The 16,431-nt window shown below is 53.1% G+C and overlaps 5 protein-coding genes across 5 annotated transcripts; 1 reads left to right on the plus strand and 4 right to left on the minus strand.

Annotated features, from left to right (window-relative positions):
• Positions 1-73: 73 nt before the first annotated feature.
• DSM5745_01070 (inositol phosphosphingolipid phospholipase) lies at positions 74-1,420 on the minus strand (the record flags this gene model as incomplete). Its single annotated transcript, XM_026743086.1, has 1 exon — positions 74-1,420. One exon carries the CDS (start codon positions 1,418-1,420, stop codon positions 74-76), a length of 1,347 nt encoding a protein of 448 aa, XP_026608931.1.
• A 229-nt stretch (positions 1,421-1,649) lies between these two features.
• DSM5745_01071 (WD40 repeat domain-containing protein) lies at positions 1,650-3,321 on the plus strand (the record flags this gene model as incomplete). Its single annotated transcript, XM_026743087.1, has 3 exons — positions 1,650-2,220; positions 2,268-2,431; positions 2,485-3,321. 3 exons carry the CDS (start codon positions 1,650-1,652, stop codon positions 3,319-3,321), a joined length of 1,572 nt encoding a protein of 523 aa, XP_026608932.1.
• Positions 3,322-4,226: 905 nt separating this feature from the next.
• Positions 4,227-5,063, minus strand: DSM5745_01072 (glycoside hydrolase family 128 protein; the record flags this gene model as incomplete). Its single annotated transcript, XM_026743088.1, has 1 exon — positions 4,227-5,063. The coding sequence occupies one exon, from the start codon at positions 5,061-5,063 to the stop codon at positions 4,227-4,229; it is 837 nt and encodes a 278-aa protein (XP_026608933.1).
• Positions 5,064-6,787: 1,724 nt separating this feature from the next.
• On the minus strand, positions 6,788-8,661 carry DSM5745_01073 (uncharacterized protein; the record flags this gene model as incomplete). The annotated part of the gene is made up of 2 exons (XM_026743089.1): positions 6,788-8,375; positions 8,456-8,661. The coding sequence occupies 2 exons, from the start codon at positions 8,659-8,661 to the stop codon at positions 6,788-6,790; spliced, it is 1,794 nt and encodes a 597-aa protein (XP_026608934.1).
• A 751-nt stretch (positions 8,662-9,412) lies between these two features.
• On the minus strand, positions 9,413-15,932 carry DSM5745_01074 (putative ubiquitin-protein ligase E3 component (UBR1); the record flags this gene model as incomplete). Its single annotated transcript, XM_026743090.1, has 2 exons — positions 9,413-9,680; positions 9,739-15,932. 2 exons carry the CDS (start codon positions 15,930-15,932, stop codon positions 9,413-9,415), a joined length of 6,462 nt encoding a protein of 2,153 aa, XP_026608935.1.
• Positions 15,933-16,431: the final 499 nt, after the last annotated feature.

Consider the following 16,431-nt stretch of genomic DNA (forward strand, 5'->3'; position numbering starts at 1 on the left):
TATTTATACATTAGCCATATAGTCACAAGGGTACAATCTCCCTAATATACAACACTCAATCACTAATATCATCCTAAAGCCCCTCGGCCATCCTCTTCGTATTCCAAATCTCCCACTCGAATTCCTTCAGTGCCCTCAACTCACTCGAGACGAAAAGTCCTCCGATTAAACCGTCCAATAAACCAGCCCCAAAGCTAAGCGTGCTGACAAGCGTCAAAATAAAAGGGATATAAGGACGATCGCCATTCCACCATACACCCACTAGACAGCCAATGGTGACCAGCACCGAGGCAACAAAGTGAGCTAGACGCCAGCGGCGCTGCTTACGTTCGCGGCGGACATAGGCATGGATCATGTCGAGGATATGATCGTATGTCTTCGCGGGGAGTGTCAGGCGCGATGACTTGCCGCCACCACTTTCATCCTTGTTCGTAGCAGACGAGTCGCGGGTGATGACGGTTTGCACGGCGAAGTGGTCGCTCAGCGAGCAACGAAGCGTAGGATGGCGGTCTGTCATTGTAAGGCTGACCTCGCGAACAGACCATCCAACCTCATCGCCGACGAAAATATAGTCGAGCCGCTTCCCCTTGTAGTCCGGACTATCCTTGAACGTCTCCACGGGGATATCGTGGCCCTTGTCCAAACGCTTCTGGTCCTTCTTCGACCAGCGCCATGTATTGTACGGCCCGTCACAGGTTGCGCCGTTATGACGCAGATTGAATTCAGCGGATGGGACTGGTACGCCGCGCGCTTTTTCAACGGCGTCTTTGGCTGCGCCGACGGACGAATCGGGGTATATCACCTGCCATGCGTCGACGACGGGGCTGTGCGCGCGGATCAGTCGATGCGCGAACGAGGACGGAAGCATATTGAAGTCTCCCAGTCCAATTACTAGATGTCCTCGCTCCGCAGCGCCACGCATGAGCTTAGCTATCTCCCATGCCTGCGCCGTCCGATGCGCCAGGTAACTATCGTGTGGTTCCTGTTCGTATGGTGCGTGGAGATGTGTGCAGAAGACTTCGGCGACGTTCAGACTACCCTGCCCATACCGGATTCGGGCGCAGGCGACGCCCTTCCCGACGAACCAGTCGCCGCGGAAGAAGGCCGTTGGGCGACCGTTGAGCGGGTAGCCGTGCATGGAGGACTGTTCGATCGGCCATTTGGAGAAGATGGCGAGGCCGGCGCCCCAGATGCCGCCGAAGTAGAATTTCGCGTAGGGGAGGAGATGTGCGATCTGGGTGCGGATTGACTCGTAGTCTTGCTGTGTCCAGCACTCTTGGAGGCCGATGATGTCGGGCGGGGGGTTGGAAAGGGCAAGCTGGCGGCCTATCTCGGAGAGGCGCTCATTGCGGTATTTGGCGAGATACTTGAGGCCCCAGCAGTTGAGCGTCAAGATGCGGATTGAGTCCGGGTCTGCCATCTTCACATTATCGAAGGACTGAGGCGAGAGAAAGACACGAAGCCATCCCCAACCTCCACTTCATGTGATACCTACCTAGAGCTGCCTCTCACCGCCTTCGCGGCGGATTTCATTCGCGGAATCTTTCCTTGATTGATCGCGTTTTCATTCGAAGAAACAAGCAACGATCAGCTTGCGTTTACAAGCTAAAGCATATGAAAGGATAGGCTCTGAAATGGAATAGCCAGCCATGAGCCACCCCTCCAAACGCCGTCGCCTCACCCCCTCCCCGCCCCCGATCTCGTCGCCGATCGAAACCTCCTCCGACGAGCTGGCCGCTGGCTCCGATCACGACCAGGAGCGACGTCGCGTGAGTCTCAACGCCTACCCGCCCAAACGCCCCTATCCGCGCTCCCGGAGTTTCAGCAGCTCAGAAAGTCCCGATGAATTGGCCATGGATGCAGATGACTACTGGCGCTCGAGCAATCGCCGTCGCAATCAATCGGTTTGGGGGCGCTCGGAGGATGAAAACGAGGGAGATGAAGAGGAGAACGAGAACGAGGATGACGAGCAAGAGAACGAGAGCATGAACGACGATGTCAATGAGACGGAGCCGAATGGGGATTGCGACATGGATGAGATGGAGGCCGCGGAGGAGAATGAAGCGGAGACATATTCAGATCGCTCGCCGACGCCCGTGCCGCCGCCGCCGCCAAAGCCGGATTCGGTGGATTATCGACAGAAGTTCCTGCTTAGGGGGCATTTACGGGGGGTGTCGGCTGTGCGATTTTCGCCGGATTCGTCGATGATTGCTAGTGGAGGTTTGTTTCCCGTCAAGGGCTGCTAGGGCTCGGCTGACCATTTGTAGGGGCGGATGGCGCAGTGAAGGTCTGGGCTGCGTCTACGGGGAAGTTGATACATACTTTTGAAGGGCACCTTGCGGGTATATCGACGATATCATGGAGTCCGGACGGAGCGACCATTGCCTCGGGGTCAGACGATAAGACCATCCGGCTATGGAATGTCCTCACGGTATGTCTTTCTCTGAGACAGAACAAAAAAGATGCGAAACTAATACCGCGCAGGGCAAAGCACACCCCACCCCTTTCCTCGGCCACCACAATTACGTCTACTCGATCGCGTTCTCTCCCAAAGGCAACATGCTCGTCAGCGGCTCCTACGATGAAGCCGTCTTCCTCTGGGACGTGCGGTCTGCGCGCGTGATGAAGTCCCTCCCCGCTCACTCCGACCCCGTGAGCGGCATTGATGTCGTTTGGGACGGCACACTCATCGCCTCCTGTGCAACGGACGGCCTCGTCCGTATCTGGGATACCTCAACGGGCCAATGCCTCCGCACCCTAGTCCACGAAGATAACCCGCCCGTCTCGTCCGTCAAGTTCTCCCCGAACGGAAAATACGTGCTTGCATGGACACTGGATGACTGCGTCCGCCTGTGGGATTACGTCGAAGGCCGCTGCTTAAAAACCTACCAGGGCCACTCGAACAAGAAGTACAGTCTCTCCGGCGCGTTCGGAGTTTACGGCCAGCGGATATCAGCCCGGACACCGGGGTATGCGTTTGCAGTCAGCGGGAGCGAAGACGGCGCAGTTCTCTGCTGGGACGTCGTTAGTAAGAAGGTCCTGCAAAGGATTGAAGCGCATGAGGGTGTCGTGCTGGGTGTGGATACGTGCTCGACCGAGGAGGGGAGATTCATGGTTAGCTGTGGGTTGGACGGGACGGTGAGGGTCTGGGAGGAGGTCACTGCGTCTGAAGCCGGACCTGAAGCCGAACCTGAACCTGAAGCCGAGCAAGGTCTAGACCAAAACCACGCCGATGGCGAGAACTCGGACAAGAATCGGGATATGGACACCGAGATGGGCGAGGCAGGCGAGCTTGGTGGTGAGACGGGGGATCCGACGTAGCCCTCGCTCGCGCCCCTCTATAATTGAACAATTTACACTAATAGAATATCATGATTAATGAGTAACGATGTCGAATTCTCTCAGATGCTGCTTTACCAAAGTCAATAGGAAATCAATAAGTATCCCATATTACTCCTGGTGCATGGATATAGTCCCAGAAAACCAGGTTTTTAAGTGGTAAACTTGCTGAGCCAGCATTCAAATTTTAGAAGTTAAAGCATGGTCAAAGCTCATGCTGATCAAGCCAGTTGCTCCAAAATTAATTTCGAAGCCAACCAATCCGCATACAATGCTCGGGCGGCATCCACTGTCAGTCTGTCTCAATAGTGTCTGGAATGATTGAATCCAAGGATGAAACGGAAATGCCAATATAATTCATTCGGTTCCTGGCATTGTTGATTGACAGCAGGAATTATTAATATTGCCTTACCAGGCATTGTCAGCGCTGCGAACCATGGTCCGTGGGTTGGTTCTCAGTAAGTGTAACGCTACCTGGCACTCCACTTGTAGTACGGAGTATAGTGGTCTATGAAAATATTAATGTGAGCCCTAGCACACAATTCAGGTAAAAGACTGATTTGTGATTGTAAATTTACTAAGGCTTGGGAGTAATAGAGAAAGTGCATTGTAGAGAATAGAACGAGTCCGCATCTCGCATTTTGCAATTTTGCTATTCAACTTTTTTTTCTCTCCTCTGCTTTTATGTACTGGAGAAGAAGGCATCATGAACCCTAGAGCTCTAGGGGTTTATGTAGGATGAATGATAGACAAGCGAAGAGAAGATAAATACATGCATCCCAAAAATCAAATCAAAGAAGGGTATAGTGTGAAGAAGAAGTGAAAGTAAATCCGTATCCAAATCCAAACTACCACACCAAGATAAAACCTGTCAAACCCCCTTACGCCTACGCAACGTAAGCCTTCCCGCTCAGACTCAGCCCACTGCCGCTGAGCAGGTGGCCATCCGAGCACATGAAGTAAGCATAGCGCCCGACCTTCTCCTGAGCATCCAACCAAGGCAGCACCTCGGTCAGGAAGTCGGCAGAGGTACTCGAGCCCCCAGACCCCGAGAGATCCGAGTTAAGCGCGAACTCCGTAACCCAGGTCTCGCCGATGTTGAACTCGTCCGCAAGGGCGGTGGCCTTGCCGACGAATGTCTTGAAGTCGTCCGCGCTATCACCGTACCAATGCACGGCAAGGGCCTCGACGCCGCAATCCGTGCAGGAGTTCAGGAAGTTGCGCATCCAGTCGAGACCCACGTCGCTGCCAACACCATTTGTCACAGCCGGCGAGACAAGCTTCGACTTGCCGGCGAAGGTGGTGATGTAGTTGCGGTAGTAGCCGGCGGCGTCGGACGAGGACATGGCGGCCTGAGAGGCCATGTCCGGCTCGTTGAAGCCGAGGATGTACTTGTTTCCGGAGTTCAGGAGCGTCTGGATGGCGGCGAACCAGCCCGTGAACATCTTGCTGCCCCAGAGCATGGGGACGAACTCGACGGTGCCGGGGAGGTCGCCCATTGTGTACATGTTCCAGTCATAGGCCCAAGAGACGGTGCCGGTTGAGGCGAGGTGCTGGACCAGCGAGGCGTCGTTGTAGGCGGCGCCGCGCTTGGAGGTGCCGTTGGTGGAGCGCTTGACGGGGTCGAGGTTCTGATGCAGCTTCGTGTGCGTGTGGCCGTGAGGAGCGGCGAGGGCGGAGCTGGCCAGGAGGGCCGAGGTGAAGAGGGACTTGAACGAGACCATTTTGATGTGTTGTTTTTAAAGATTGAGAAGACCGGTTCTCTGAGCCTTGATGGTGAAGGCTGGAAGCAAGCAATGGGGTATAGAGAATGTGAGGCCGTTTCGGCAGTCGAACGAAAGAAAGGAATGGCTATTGACCGTGCGCGGCACAGGACAATTGAAGACTCAAACGGCAAAAGATTGTAAAGATTGTTGCTTGACGAGAGAAGAGAGGCGAGGAGGGAGGGGAGGGGGAGGTATAAGAGCGCCGCCCAAACGAGTGGTGGCACCCCCACCGAGACAAGCGAGACGCCGGCTGATCAATCACGCAGCTGCATTATTGCTTTTGCTTTCTTGCTGGTTGAATGGAGCCACAATGGGCGAGGGCGCCTGGGATCTGGACTCGAGGATCTGGATAGGTCAGCGCCGTGGGACGTAAGCTGTGGGGATGATTCGTGGCTATTATTCGGTGTGCTTGTATCTTTGATGTTCGAGAGAGAAAGAAGAACACAAAGGTCGTTGAGGTGGTGAGATGAGGCTCATTGTGTGCTCTCTAACTCTACCAGTCTTGTGTTAGGTATCATCTCATTGTGCTGAAGCAGATGAAACAGCAAGAGACTTGAGACTGAGGATTGGAAGCTGATACAAATGACTACAATGCTCGATACAGTTTCTGCGCTAAGACCGTCTAAGACTGGAATTCTAAGAGTTCTTTGTCCCCACTGGTGGACTCACCATGGGCTCCACCGCAGTGTATCCATCACATACTACAGTACAGACAGTATACACATTCCAAACAGAGTAAATGGAGGAGATTTCATCTCAGATCCATAGATAGTGTTCATTCTCTGTTCTTTCTTTCATTTTCCCTTCTATACCAAGATATCTCTTTAGTAAATAAGCGCTCTACGAAAGGCCATCGAGTCCAGACCCAGCCCAGCCAATGACAGCCGCCAGCATCTGAAACACGCTAGATCAGCCACTGAGGTTGTTCCTGCAGCATGACGTGGTCAGCGCTTCACTGTCCATCCACTGCCAGGCACCTTATGCATACGGAGTCACTCTCGCTCAATTTCTTCTCCTGAGCTTCTAGTCTAGGCGCCGACGCTCACCAAAATAGATACAGACGGTTTCAACTATCAAAGCCTAGTCTAGTCCAGGCTCCGGTACCTAGGAACGCGCCGTTAAGATCCACCGGCGGACCTCCAGAGAGACAGCCTCGGCGGCCATGAGGCGTCCAATATCCACGGTCTGGACTCGAATGGAGACGTCGTGACTGGAGAACTGATCACCGCTTACCACTGGGTACACCTCAAACTCTGCAGCCTGAAGTGGAAGTGACTGGTTGACGTGGACTGGTCATGCAGGAACCTTTGGCACAGCCTGCGTGGGCACTTGGTGCTGGACTTCGGATCCCGAGGGGCTTGCACAGCAGCGGTCAACGGCTGATACGTATGGGGATGGATATGTCCGCCTATCTGACGGAGTTTATGCTGGCACTTCCCGACATGCCAGCCACAAACCAGATGATGACCCAGTCGGGAGATCCACGTAGCTTTGAGGATATTGTGCTGTGACACTGCTGTCGAGATTGGGTTGAGGCTGGAGCAGACCATGGACGGTTGAACTCTACACTGGCAGAGTTTGCCCGACGTGGCTAACTATTCATTGCCGTTGGCAAACAACGTCGTTATGAAGAGCTATATCTGACTTCAGAATGGTATCAGTTTGGTGACAGTACGGAGCAATCATTTCTTCCTCCCCTCCAACACGCCCAACACATCCGCCGCGCTGTCCTTATCCCCCTTTCTCTTCTTCGGGCCGCGCTTCCTTTTGTTCCCCCCTCGCGACTCCGTTTCCAAAACGACAGCGTCTTCATCCTCGTCATCTTCAATCCGGCTGCCTCCGAAGCCGTAGTCCAGGTCCATTGCGTCGAGTGCTTCTCGCCGCTTGGCTTCCTCCAGGAACTTCTTGCGTCGGAGGAGCGTCTCCTTGTCGACGCCTTCTTCGTCGTCGGCAATTTGATCCGAGCGTTCGCCGGCCTGTCGCAATGCGGCGGCTCTCTTGAGCGCGGCGAGGATGGTCGGGTCCTTGGTTAGGGGGTTTGTGCGGTCACGGTCACTCTCCACCTGCTCGTGTTCCTTTCCGGTAGTGCTCGTTGCGAAGTAGTTCCGAGGTTTGACCGTTGCTGCAGTCGTCGTCGGTTCTCCTGCTGTCTCTGTCTTGGCTTCTTGCTGTGGTTTCGTTTTCGGTGCCACTTCGCCTTCTTCTTCTCCTTCTGAGTCAGATGAGTCCTCGTCGGATCCGGCGCCGCCCAAAGGATCGTAGTCAGCACCTACTCCTGCAAAGATATCGTCGTCTTCATCGTCTTCCACATTCTTCTGGGCAGCCTTGATCCGAGCGGCAATATCAGCCGGCACCTCCATTCCAAGAGGCTTGGGCTTTGCATCCTTTTCTTTTTCAGGAGCTGAAGTGCCGGTAGTGGCTGGAGCTGTAACAGGCGCCGTCGTCCCCGGTTTGTCCAGCCATCTCGTCTTCCTCTTCGTCTTGCCATCAGAATCTGTAATAAGGAGAACCTCTCTCCGACGGCCGTTCTCGTCCTGTTCGATGAACCGCTTCTTCTCGGGTTTAGAATCCCCAATCCTCTTGAACCGCGCACCCAATGCCGACTCTGGCGCAGGTGCAGGTGCAGGTGCAGAAGCAGAAGCAGCCGCCCTACTTGCCCTCAACTCCCGTAGAATCTCATCGCGCGTTTTCCTCTGATTCACAGCAGGCGCCGGCGCCGGCGCCATAATCCCCTTCTTCTTTCCCTTCTCCTTCGGCGCGGAGGGAAGCACCCCACCCTCTTCCCCTTCAAGCACCTTATCAAACTCCTCATCCACATCGACCTCCTCCTCACCCGCACCGCCATCAGCCTCAACCTCAGCGTCATCTTCACGCTCTTCACCCTCCTTTTCCACCTCGTCCGTCCTCTCAACATCCTCCCCCGCCCTAACCTTCCTCAAAAGATCCCAATCCAACCCCTTAACCATATGCGTACTGCCCAAATCCCCACCAACCCCCAACTCCCTGCGTAATCTCACAAATGTCCCCTCATCAATAACCCCCTTCTTAAACCTCTCCTCCAACTCCCTAAGCTTCGCCACGCTCTCAGCATCCTTGCCGCCCTCGTCCTCGCGTAGGCGCGCCGCAGCGCGGTCTTCATACCCAGCAGGTAACTTCGTCCCCTTCGGCGCGGCGGAGGCCTTGAATTTCTTCGTTGGCGGCGGGTGGCCGTCGCGCTCGCGGCGGTAGTCGGCTAGCTGGGAGGCGAAGTTGGGGGCTGTTAGGGTTCGTCTAGAGGGAGCGGTACTCGTTAGCCCTTTACCTTATTTCTTGGAAAAGGAACAGGAACAGGTAAAGAGGAGACCACGTACGGCGTCATGGGGATACTCGAGCGCATCCGCGAGCCTAGCATTGCCTGCGCCGCGGTTGGTGTCTGGTTGCCATGGGATTCAGCACCCTGCGGTGAAGAAGAAGCGCCATGTTTTCCTGTTGGTGAAGGGCCCGTCGGGCTTGCGCTCTGGGGTTTGGTTGATTTGTTGTTGTCGAAGAGGAGGCGGCGGAATTGCTCGTTGTTCATGGTGGGTTGGGGAGGTTTGCGCGGGCGGATTTGGGAGTCGAGATCTCGGTTTGTTCGGAGTATATGTCAGGGTATTGTAGAGGTCTATGTATTCATGGTTAAGACTGATTATCGTGCTAATCTTCGTGGTGTAGGAAGCGGGTGAATGTTTGAAGCTGTCGGGAGCAAAATTGCGGAGGTCTAAAAGCGGCGACGTCAGTTGGCGATGCACTAGAGGTAGAGATGTATCTATGAATTAGCCATGTCGACTTCCCTTTCTAGATTCAAAGTGTAAAGAATCTCGGATCTCTGATATATACCTTTCTTCTGAATCCTGGCATAAGAATCAACTTTTGCAATCAATTCTTGCCTGCTTCTATAACATTGTGCGCTACGATATACATTGTGAGCAGACTGTCGGAGATGTAGCTAAACTCGCCCAGTCAAGAATTAGATATATGGTGGCACTTGAAAGCATGGTAAATGCGTCTTATCTGATGGAACGATTGACAAGAATATATGTACTTTTCCGAAGAATCAGGATAGCCTTCAAAGTTATAACCCGTATGAATTATGCGCACAACCATTTGCTCATAAAGGCTCGCAAAATGAAGCAAAGAAAGGAAAGCGGATACCAGTAAACCAATTTCGAGGGAGAGAAAAGAAAAGGAAATCTCTAATTTTGAACATCCTCGTCCTCGTCTCATCCCCATCATCATCATACTCATACGTATACTCCGTGCCATCGATTAATATAACCAAATAAAAGAAATCAGATAGTCTCCCATCCGCCATTATTAACATCAGCCTCCATCCTCCGACTAATTGTCGCTGGCACTCCATGCGATAACCAGACGTCACGGAGAAGCCGGTCATAGCGCTTCTGGTTCAGCATGAGCGGCCTGCTACGGCGAAGACCCGGGTCGACTTCGCCGTGGCGGTCGAGGTAGGGGGCGTAATGCCATGAGCCGCTATGGTTGTGGAGGTAGAGAACAGCGCATTTGCGAATGTTGATGAAGAGGCCGATGTTTTTGCCGCATCTGGAATCATAAAGTTAGTCAATCGGTCAGATATGGAAGTTAGAAGGATTGGGCTCACTTCAGAAGATGCTGGTTACATCCGCCCCGTTTACTGTGTTTATCCTGGCAACACACGGCCTGGGAGCAGAAGATGTCTCCGCAGAAGAGGCAGATGCTGGGATCGGTCAGTTCCTTCTTCGAGTTCGGGCATCGGCGTCGGTTGGCGAGCTCGATCAAACTGTCAAAATATTTGGGAAGGCCGACGAGTTCAAAGATGGCCGGGTGCGAAAGGCTAGGCCATAATTTGTGGTCTACGATGCGGACGCCAGCGCGCGATGCGTTCCAGTGGAAGATCCAGCCGGAAATCATGGCGTCGAAGGGCTGGCCACTCTTACGCGCGGGCTTGACCGCGGCGAATATGTCGTCGAGAGACGGCATATTCATGATCTTTGTGAGGCGGTCCAGCTCGGACGCGCCCACATCGCCGAAGCCGGCATTGGGGAATTCGACGCCGTGCTGCACATGAAGCAGAATGACCGCCTTTCGCAGGAAGGTCAGAGCGTAGCTCGATATAAGGCGTCTTAGGGCAATGATGACTCCGGGTGTGGCTGAATCCTCGCCCTCCTTGACGTAGCCTAGTTCGGTAGGATGGGAGGACCCTATTCCTCGGCCCACTGAGTTGGCTTTCAACTCCGCGACGACAGAGTTGAAGAACTGCCGAGTGACGTCGAACCGTTCATTCGAGAGCTCCATATCTAGCAGGTAGTGTGCATCACCATTCTGGGCCAGCTCTTCCTTCAGTCCCAAAGGCCAAACGATGTAAGTGGTGGCAACCTTGACGATCTCAGCCACATAACATATCTGCAGCAGGTGGCGGATATCAATATCAAGAACGGGAAGAAGGGTGAGCGAGCTTTCAGCTAAGAACACGAACGTATCTTTGGCGAATAGGGGCTCGATTTGGTGGACATCATTGAGAAGCGATGATCCGTCGAAGAATGGATGGCCCACGAACAGCTGACATAATTTCTGACGATGCATTTCGCGGAACTCTTCAAGTGACCGACTGGAACTGCCACTCTTGCCGTGCAAACCCCCGACTGATGCATAGGTCAATGCCGTCTCAGCCAGAACGCGAAGGTGTGTCAATGTTAACTGGGGTATCTTGTCGAGAAGCGTGGAGCCGGACTCAGACTCAACGCCACGTTGAGCTATCTCAACCGCAGCAATACTGAAACCGAAACTCTGGAATAGAGAGTCAGTGTGGATGATTTCATCGTTGCTTAGAGTCTCTGGTGGGTGGCTGAAAGTCGAATAAATATGGTTCAACCGAAGAGTCTGCTTGAGCCGAGCGTAGATCTGGAGAAGCTCAGATATGGGTGAGTCATTCGAGGGCTGGGCCTGCGGAGGGGAGCTGAATGTCGGAAAATCCTCCTCTCGTGTGAACAAGCCAGGCATGGGTACTCGTGGTTGAGGCAACATATGCGCCGCTGTATTTGTAGAGAGCGAAGATGATGACAGCTGCTCCACCTTACCGGCAAGTGGAGGAACGAGTGTTTTGTGAAGGTAGTCGGAGAATAGACCTTGATAGGCCTGTTGCTGTAGCTCGCCATTCTCCGTAAGAAGGGCGTAGTTCATTTTGTGCTTGTGTGAGAGAATAGACTTGATTTCATGGTTTATGAACTCGTCGAAGGACACTTTTGTGTTCAACGGGCCCGGGTATGACTCTTCTTTGCCCTTCCAAGTAATAGGGAGGAAAGCATTACCCAACGCCTTGCACAGTGGACAGACGAACTCTTTGTGCTTCAGACGCTCTGGGTGGTTGCGGGCAATCTGCTGCGAATGACGCCGCTGAGTGGCCGAGTAATAGACCTCGAAACATGAATAATGCATGATATGCCCGCACCCTGTTGTGACAGGACCACGCACAGTATTCTTCGGGTTGAACCCTTTGCTCAGACCAATTTTCTCGCTGATGATTTCCCCTCCCGAAGAGTCTAGCCGCCGAACCGTGGCGTGATTTTCACCAGCAACGCCAAAAGGGCGTATATCCTCGGCGGACTTGTCCAGACTTGACGGTGTCTTGAGCACTTCACGGATCCAGTCTGAATCTTGAATATCTGTTTGTCTCAGAATGCTGCTGTCCTGAACAAGGGCAAATGTGCCGTAAAGCCTCGAGTCGTTGGTCTCTTCCTGACAGAGGATACAAGTGCCGCTGGGGTACTTCCAGACCTTGGCCTCAGGTGTGATCTCAGGCTCTGAATTCATATCACTGAAATCCTCATCCCCCCAGTCGAAGCCGCCTTGGTTGTTCAGGAAGTTCTGCTGTTGTTGCTGGAACTGAGCCATCACCCTGGCTTGCCGTTCGAGGGCTTGCTTCTTCTTTAGTTCCTTTTCACCTTCGGTGTCGATAGCTGGCGAGTTGGTGTCAATTCTGTCGAATGGGAACATTAGTGAAGCCGTAGCAGATGTGTACATGTGGGGCCGTTTCTGCCAAAGACGCTTCAGGATGTGCCGGATCCTTGGACCACATGCAGAAAACTCATTCATTGATGAGATCTTCTCCAAAAGGCCAACGATGGTCAGATTGCCCATTTGAGTGGCTCTGATTTTAGTCAGTGCATGTAGAACAAAAGATTCCACAGACTGTTGGTCAATATTGTCTTCATCCGTATGGTCTTCAAGAATGGCCGAGAGGACCAGATGTAGAACAACCTGGAGGAACGTTTCGACACGCGTAGGTGGTATTGTAGGCGTACGATCCTTGCAAGTCATCACATAATCTAGACACTGGTGCACAATCTGGGCAAATAGCGGAGTCCTTGTAAAGCGAGCCAGGTCGGCAAACGCACCGTACTCCAGAGGCCGCAGTGTAGGTTCAAAGACAATGTCGGAGGCCTTCTTTCCTGTTTGTTTGGCCATCCATTCTCTGTAGATACTTTCGGCCTCGTCTCGTTGGTTCTTGGTGTAATGGGCGCTGTACGGGTCTATTAAGCTGATGTATTCAGGCTTCAGCTCGAATGTACCACTGTCGTTCAACCCCTCAGGGGGCCGGAATCTCGCGATCTCCTCCAGGACGTCCTGGAACACATCAGAGTCCCGCACATGATCACTCAGGCGGGTTGACAGATCAGAAAATGAGAGAGGCTTGTAGCATAGGACATGCGCGATCTCACGGCTCATGTTCTGGCGTGCAGCAGCATCACCATCCCCGTCAATCGTGAGTGAATGTCGATCAGTCAAGAGGACAATCAAGAGAAGTACAAACTCCTCCACGACATCGAGGACCTTTGCGTCTTCGTATCCGGCGCGAGCAGCATAGTTCCTGGACATCCAATCCACAACTCCGAACCTATCTGCGATAGAAGCGAGAACCCTGCTAGGGTTGCACGTTACCAACGCAGCCTGGAGCAAGAAGATATCGCGATAGTAACCAATTTCCCGGAAGGTGACCCCACGGTACTGTGACATTTGATGACGCAGACTAAGGCCGTTGCGTACCCACATGTTTGCTTTCATTTGCGCCAGCCAAACGCATACCCTGAGGGGATAATCGAACATCACGAGTAGTAGGTCTTCCGGCGAAAGCTCACTGTCAAAGATGTACTTGTCGTTGGCCGCCTCGGCGGCGCTGAAGAGAACGTCACGTAGCAGTCCTTGGCTCAAGTTACGAGCACAATCTAGCAGCCACGAGAGCGTGTAGTGGAGGGCATGATGGAAGCTCATTGCACCCTTTTCCACAACGAAGTCCACTACGCGATGGCGAGGTAGCCGCTCCGGGCGATCGTTCTCGAAATCGAATGGTTGCAGGTTTTTGAAATGGACGTATTCCTTGATCTCAGCCTGTTCAAACCTCTTACGTTCACAACCAACAGAGTGGACGATGGTGGAGATTGCAGTCACCGTAATAGCCCGCAGCAAATTCTGACCCCGATCAAGCTCCGGGTTTCTGAACGCTTCACGGAATGCGACGCACAGTCGATTGATCTCTCGCATCAAAATAGAGGCACTAATCCAGGCATCATTCTCGTACTCCACATGCTCTCCAACAGCACGCACGTTCGGGCAGATTCCCTGAGTAAGCTTGATCAAATCGAGGAATTGCAACAAATATTGCTCCTCAGTCCGCACACGCTTCTGTACGTACTCTGACTGCAATAGGTACCGTAGGTCGTTGAAGAAATGAATAAGTCGCCGGTTGTTAACCGACCCGGCATCGAACGACAGAGTTGCGCTGGTATTGACTTCGTACGGCTCGCCCACTTGCCTGGTCGTGAGGAAGGTGTACAAAATAGCAATAACCTTACTTAAAAAGTTGCCGCGCTGCACGATCTCTTCGGTAATTGACGGGGTGGTAAGGATCTGCACACTCACATTGAGGATTGAATGGTCTGGTTCTCTATCGGCGATTAGATATAGCTGCGCAAGCGCGCTATACAAGGTTGATAAACGTAGACCCATGACCCTCTTGAACTGCGGCACGTTCACCACGGTGCTGAGATACAGATCACGAAGGTCAGTACGCGCCTTTTTCCATAACCTCAGATCGAATAAAATCATCCAATCAAGCCGCGTGCGCTGCCACAGGTCCTCATAAAGAGGCACATTTTCGCCAGTCACCGAAGCGGACGGGCGAACTTGCCAGTAGCCTGGTGTCGTTGTTGAAGGGAGGTTTCGCACGGCACGAGGTGTTTTAGGAATTGGCATATGAGGGTTGTTGCCTTGGATGTCACGATTTTCGCCGGATTGCCCGCCGAACGAGGGGGCTTGTATGGAAGGATTGTCCGTCTCGACTGGCTCTTGATGTTGCTGCTCCTCCTGCTGTTCAGCTTGTTGTCCGGCAAATGGAGAATTGAAGCCAAAAATAGTTTGGGCCATTTGCAAAACATCCTCTGTACCGCCCATCACCATATCAACATCATCATCCACAATGTCTTCTCGCAGCCGAGTAAGTTCGAGTTCCATCTCGTCATCCCCGTCATCAGCAGCATCTTGAGCTTCAACAAATTCCTCATCCATTTCACCGGCGCCTTCATTTGCCTCATCATTGTCGTTCTCCATTTCGTCTTCATCATCTTCGTCCGGAGCAACTATATTACCCTGAGGCGTCGCGCGTAGAATAACGGTACCAAGAGCACGAAAACTCTCGAAGAGATCTGGTTCCTTCGAGTGGTCGTCAATGCCTTGTCGGCCAATAGCAGCGTTGAAAGCACCACTGCCGCGTTTCCAGGGTCCTAGGAGCTCCTCGCAGATCACCTGGCGTAGTATTTGGCTATCATCGAGAATACTACACCCAGCGATATCTGCCAGCCACTCAACGATGGTCCCGCACATCTGCTCGCGGAACGTGTCACGGGAAGATCTTATTGTGGTGGTGACTTTGATTTGTTCAATGATCTTTGACACTTCTAACAATCTTTTTAGGTCTTTCCCGTATTTCACGATGCTTCTACCCATATTGTGAACATCTTGAGCTTTCTGCTTGCCGTAGCTGTCCTTTTCCCGACATGCTCGGCTCACTTGATTGGCGACGTCTTGCATCGTGTGCTTCTCATCATTCCAAAGCGTCACTGCGAATTCCGGTTCCTCTTCCGGCTCATCCCCTTGACCATACCACCCTGGATGAAGACGAGACGCCACTTCATCCTGCCTGATCCCTTCCTCTGTCTTGGGCAAACGAAGTTGTTCGGGAGAGCACGATATCACGTCGGCGAAGTAGTCAAGCGCGCGGGCAATAGTCATCCTGATAAGGACCACCCAATCATCCGGAACACGGGCATGCGCACTCTCTTTCCCCTTGCTTTCCCCATTGTCCGTATGAATCGCACAGTGCACAGGGATCCGCCAAGCCTCTTCGTCTCCGCAATCGCAGCAGCCGCTATTCCCCGGCGACACATAAATCTGGTACTGGTGGTCGGTGTGGTCGGAGGCGTCAAAGCATCTGCTGCAAAGAACACATGTTTCGTCTATCCCGCAAGTGTTGCACCGGTATGTTGCCTCTCCAGCCCGAAGAATATGTCCGCAGCGTTTACCCCGCGCGGCTTCTGTGTATTCTGCGCCCTCAACCGCGCCTTGCGCCTCCGTCAACTTCCACGGTCCAGCCTGTGGTCCATTTGGGAATAGGTGTCGGAGTCGTTCGCCGTTGTGGCCGGCCATGGAGCGGAAGAGGAGCTCTAGCAGGGCTTTCTCCGCCGCGGGGCCGTAGCGGTAGCTGTGCTCCGCCGGAAGTCGTTGAAGGCCATGACCAAGGATCTTCTCACATTCTGTAAGCATCGTTTATCGTCCTGGTCCTGAGACCGCGCCGCCCGTATGGCTTGAGATAAAGAAGGAGTGGGTGGCGACAAGAGCGCGGCAGGAGCTTGTTGTGGCGGACGGCAGGCAAAAAGCCCTAAAGGGGGCGTTCAATCGGATGAAATTAATCGGCGTATAATATATGATAATCCCAGTCAAATGAGAGTATATGGCTGCTGGGAAAGCGCGGACTAAGAGGCAAGTCGAGTTAGGGAAAGCTCTGAGGATTAACCTGTGGCCCCCCAGTGCATCGATGTCACAGTGGGGAAGAGAGCTGGCTGAAGAAACCCAGCCCACGGCGGAGAATGGGCGTACCGTTGTCTGCAGAGCTGTATTTATGGAGCTTACTGCCACTTAAAGACAGTGTTCTGCTAATATAGGATGGGGTCAATGGAATCCGCAAGTGCCTGGTTTTGTGGAAGGATAGCTCGTTCGGTGGTCCTGTATCGGGATGACATTATCATCCTCACTAGGGAGCACA

This window comes from Aspergillus mulundensis (assembly GCF_003369625.1).
Source record: "Aspergillus mulundensis strain DSM 5745 chromosome Unknown scaffold_0, whole genome shotgun sequence".
Classification (NCBI taxonomy): domain Eukaryota; kingdom Fungi; phylum Ascomycota; class Eurotiomycetes; order Eurotiales; family Aspergillaceae; genus Aspergillus; species Aspergillus mulundensis.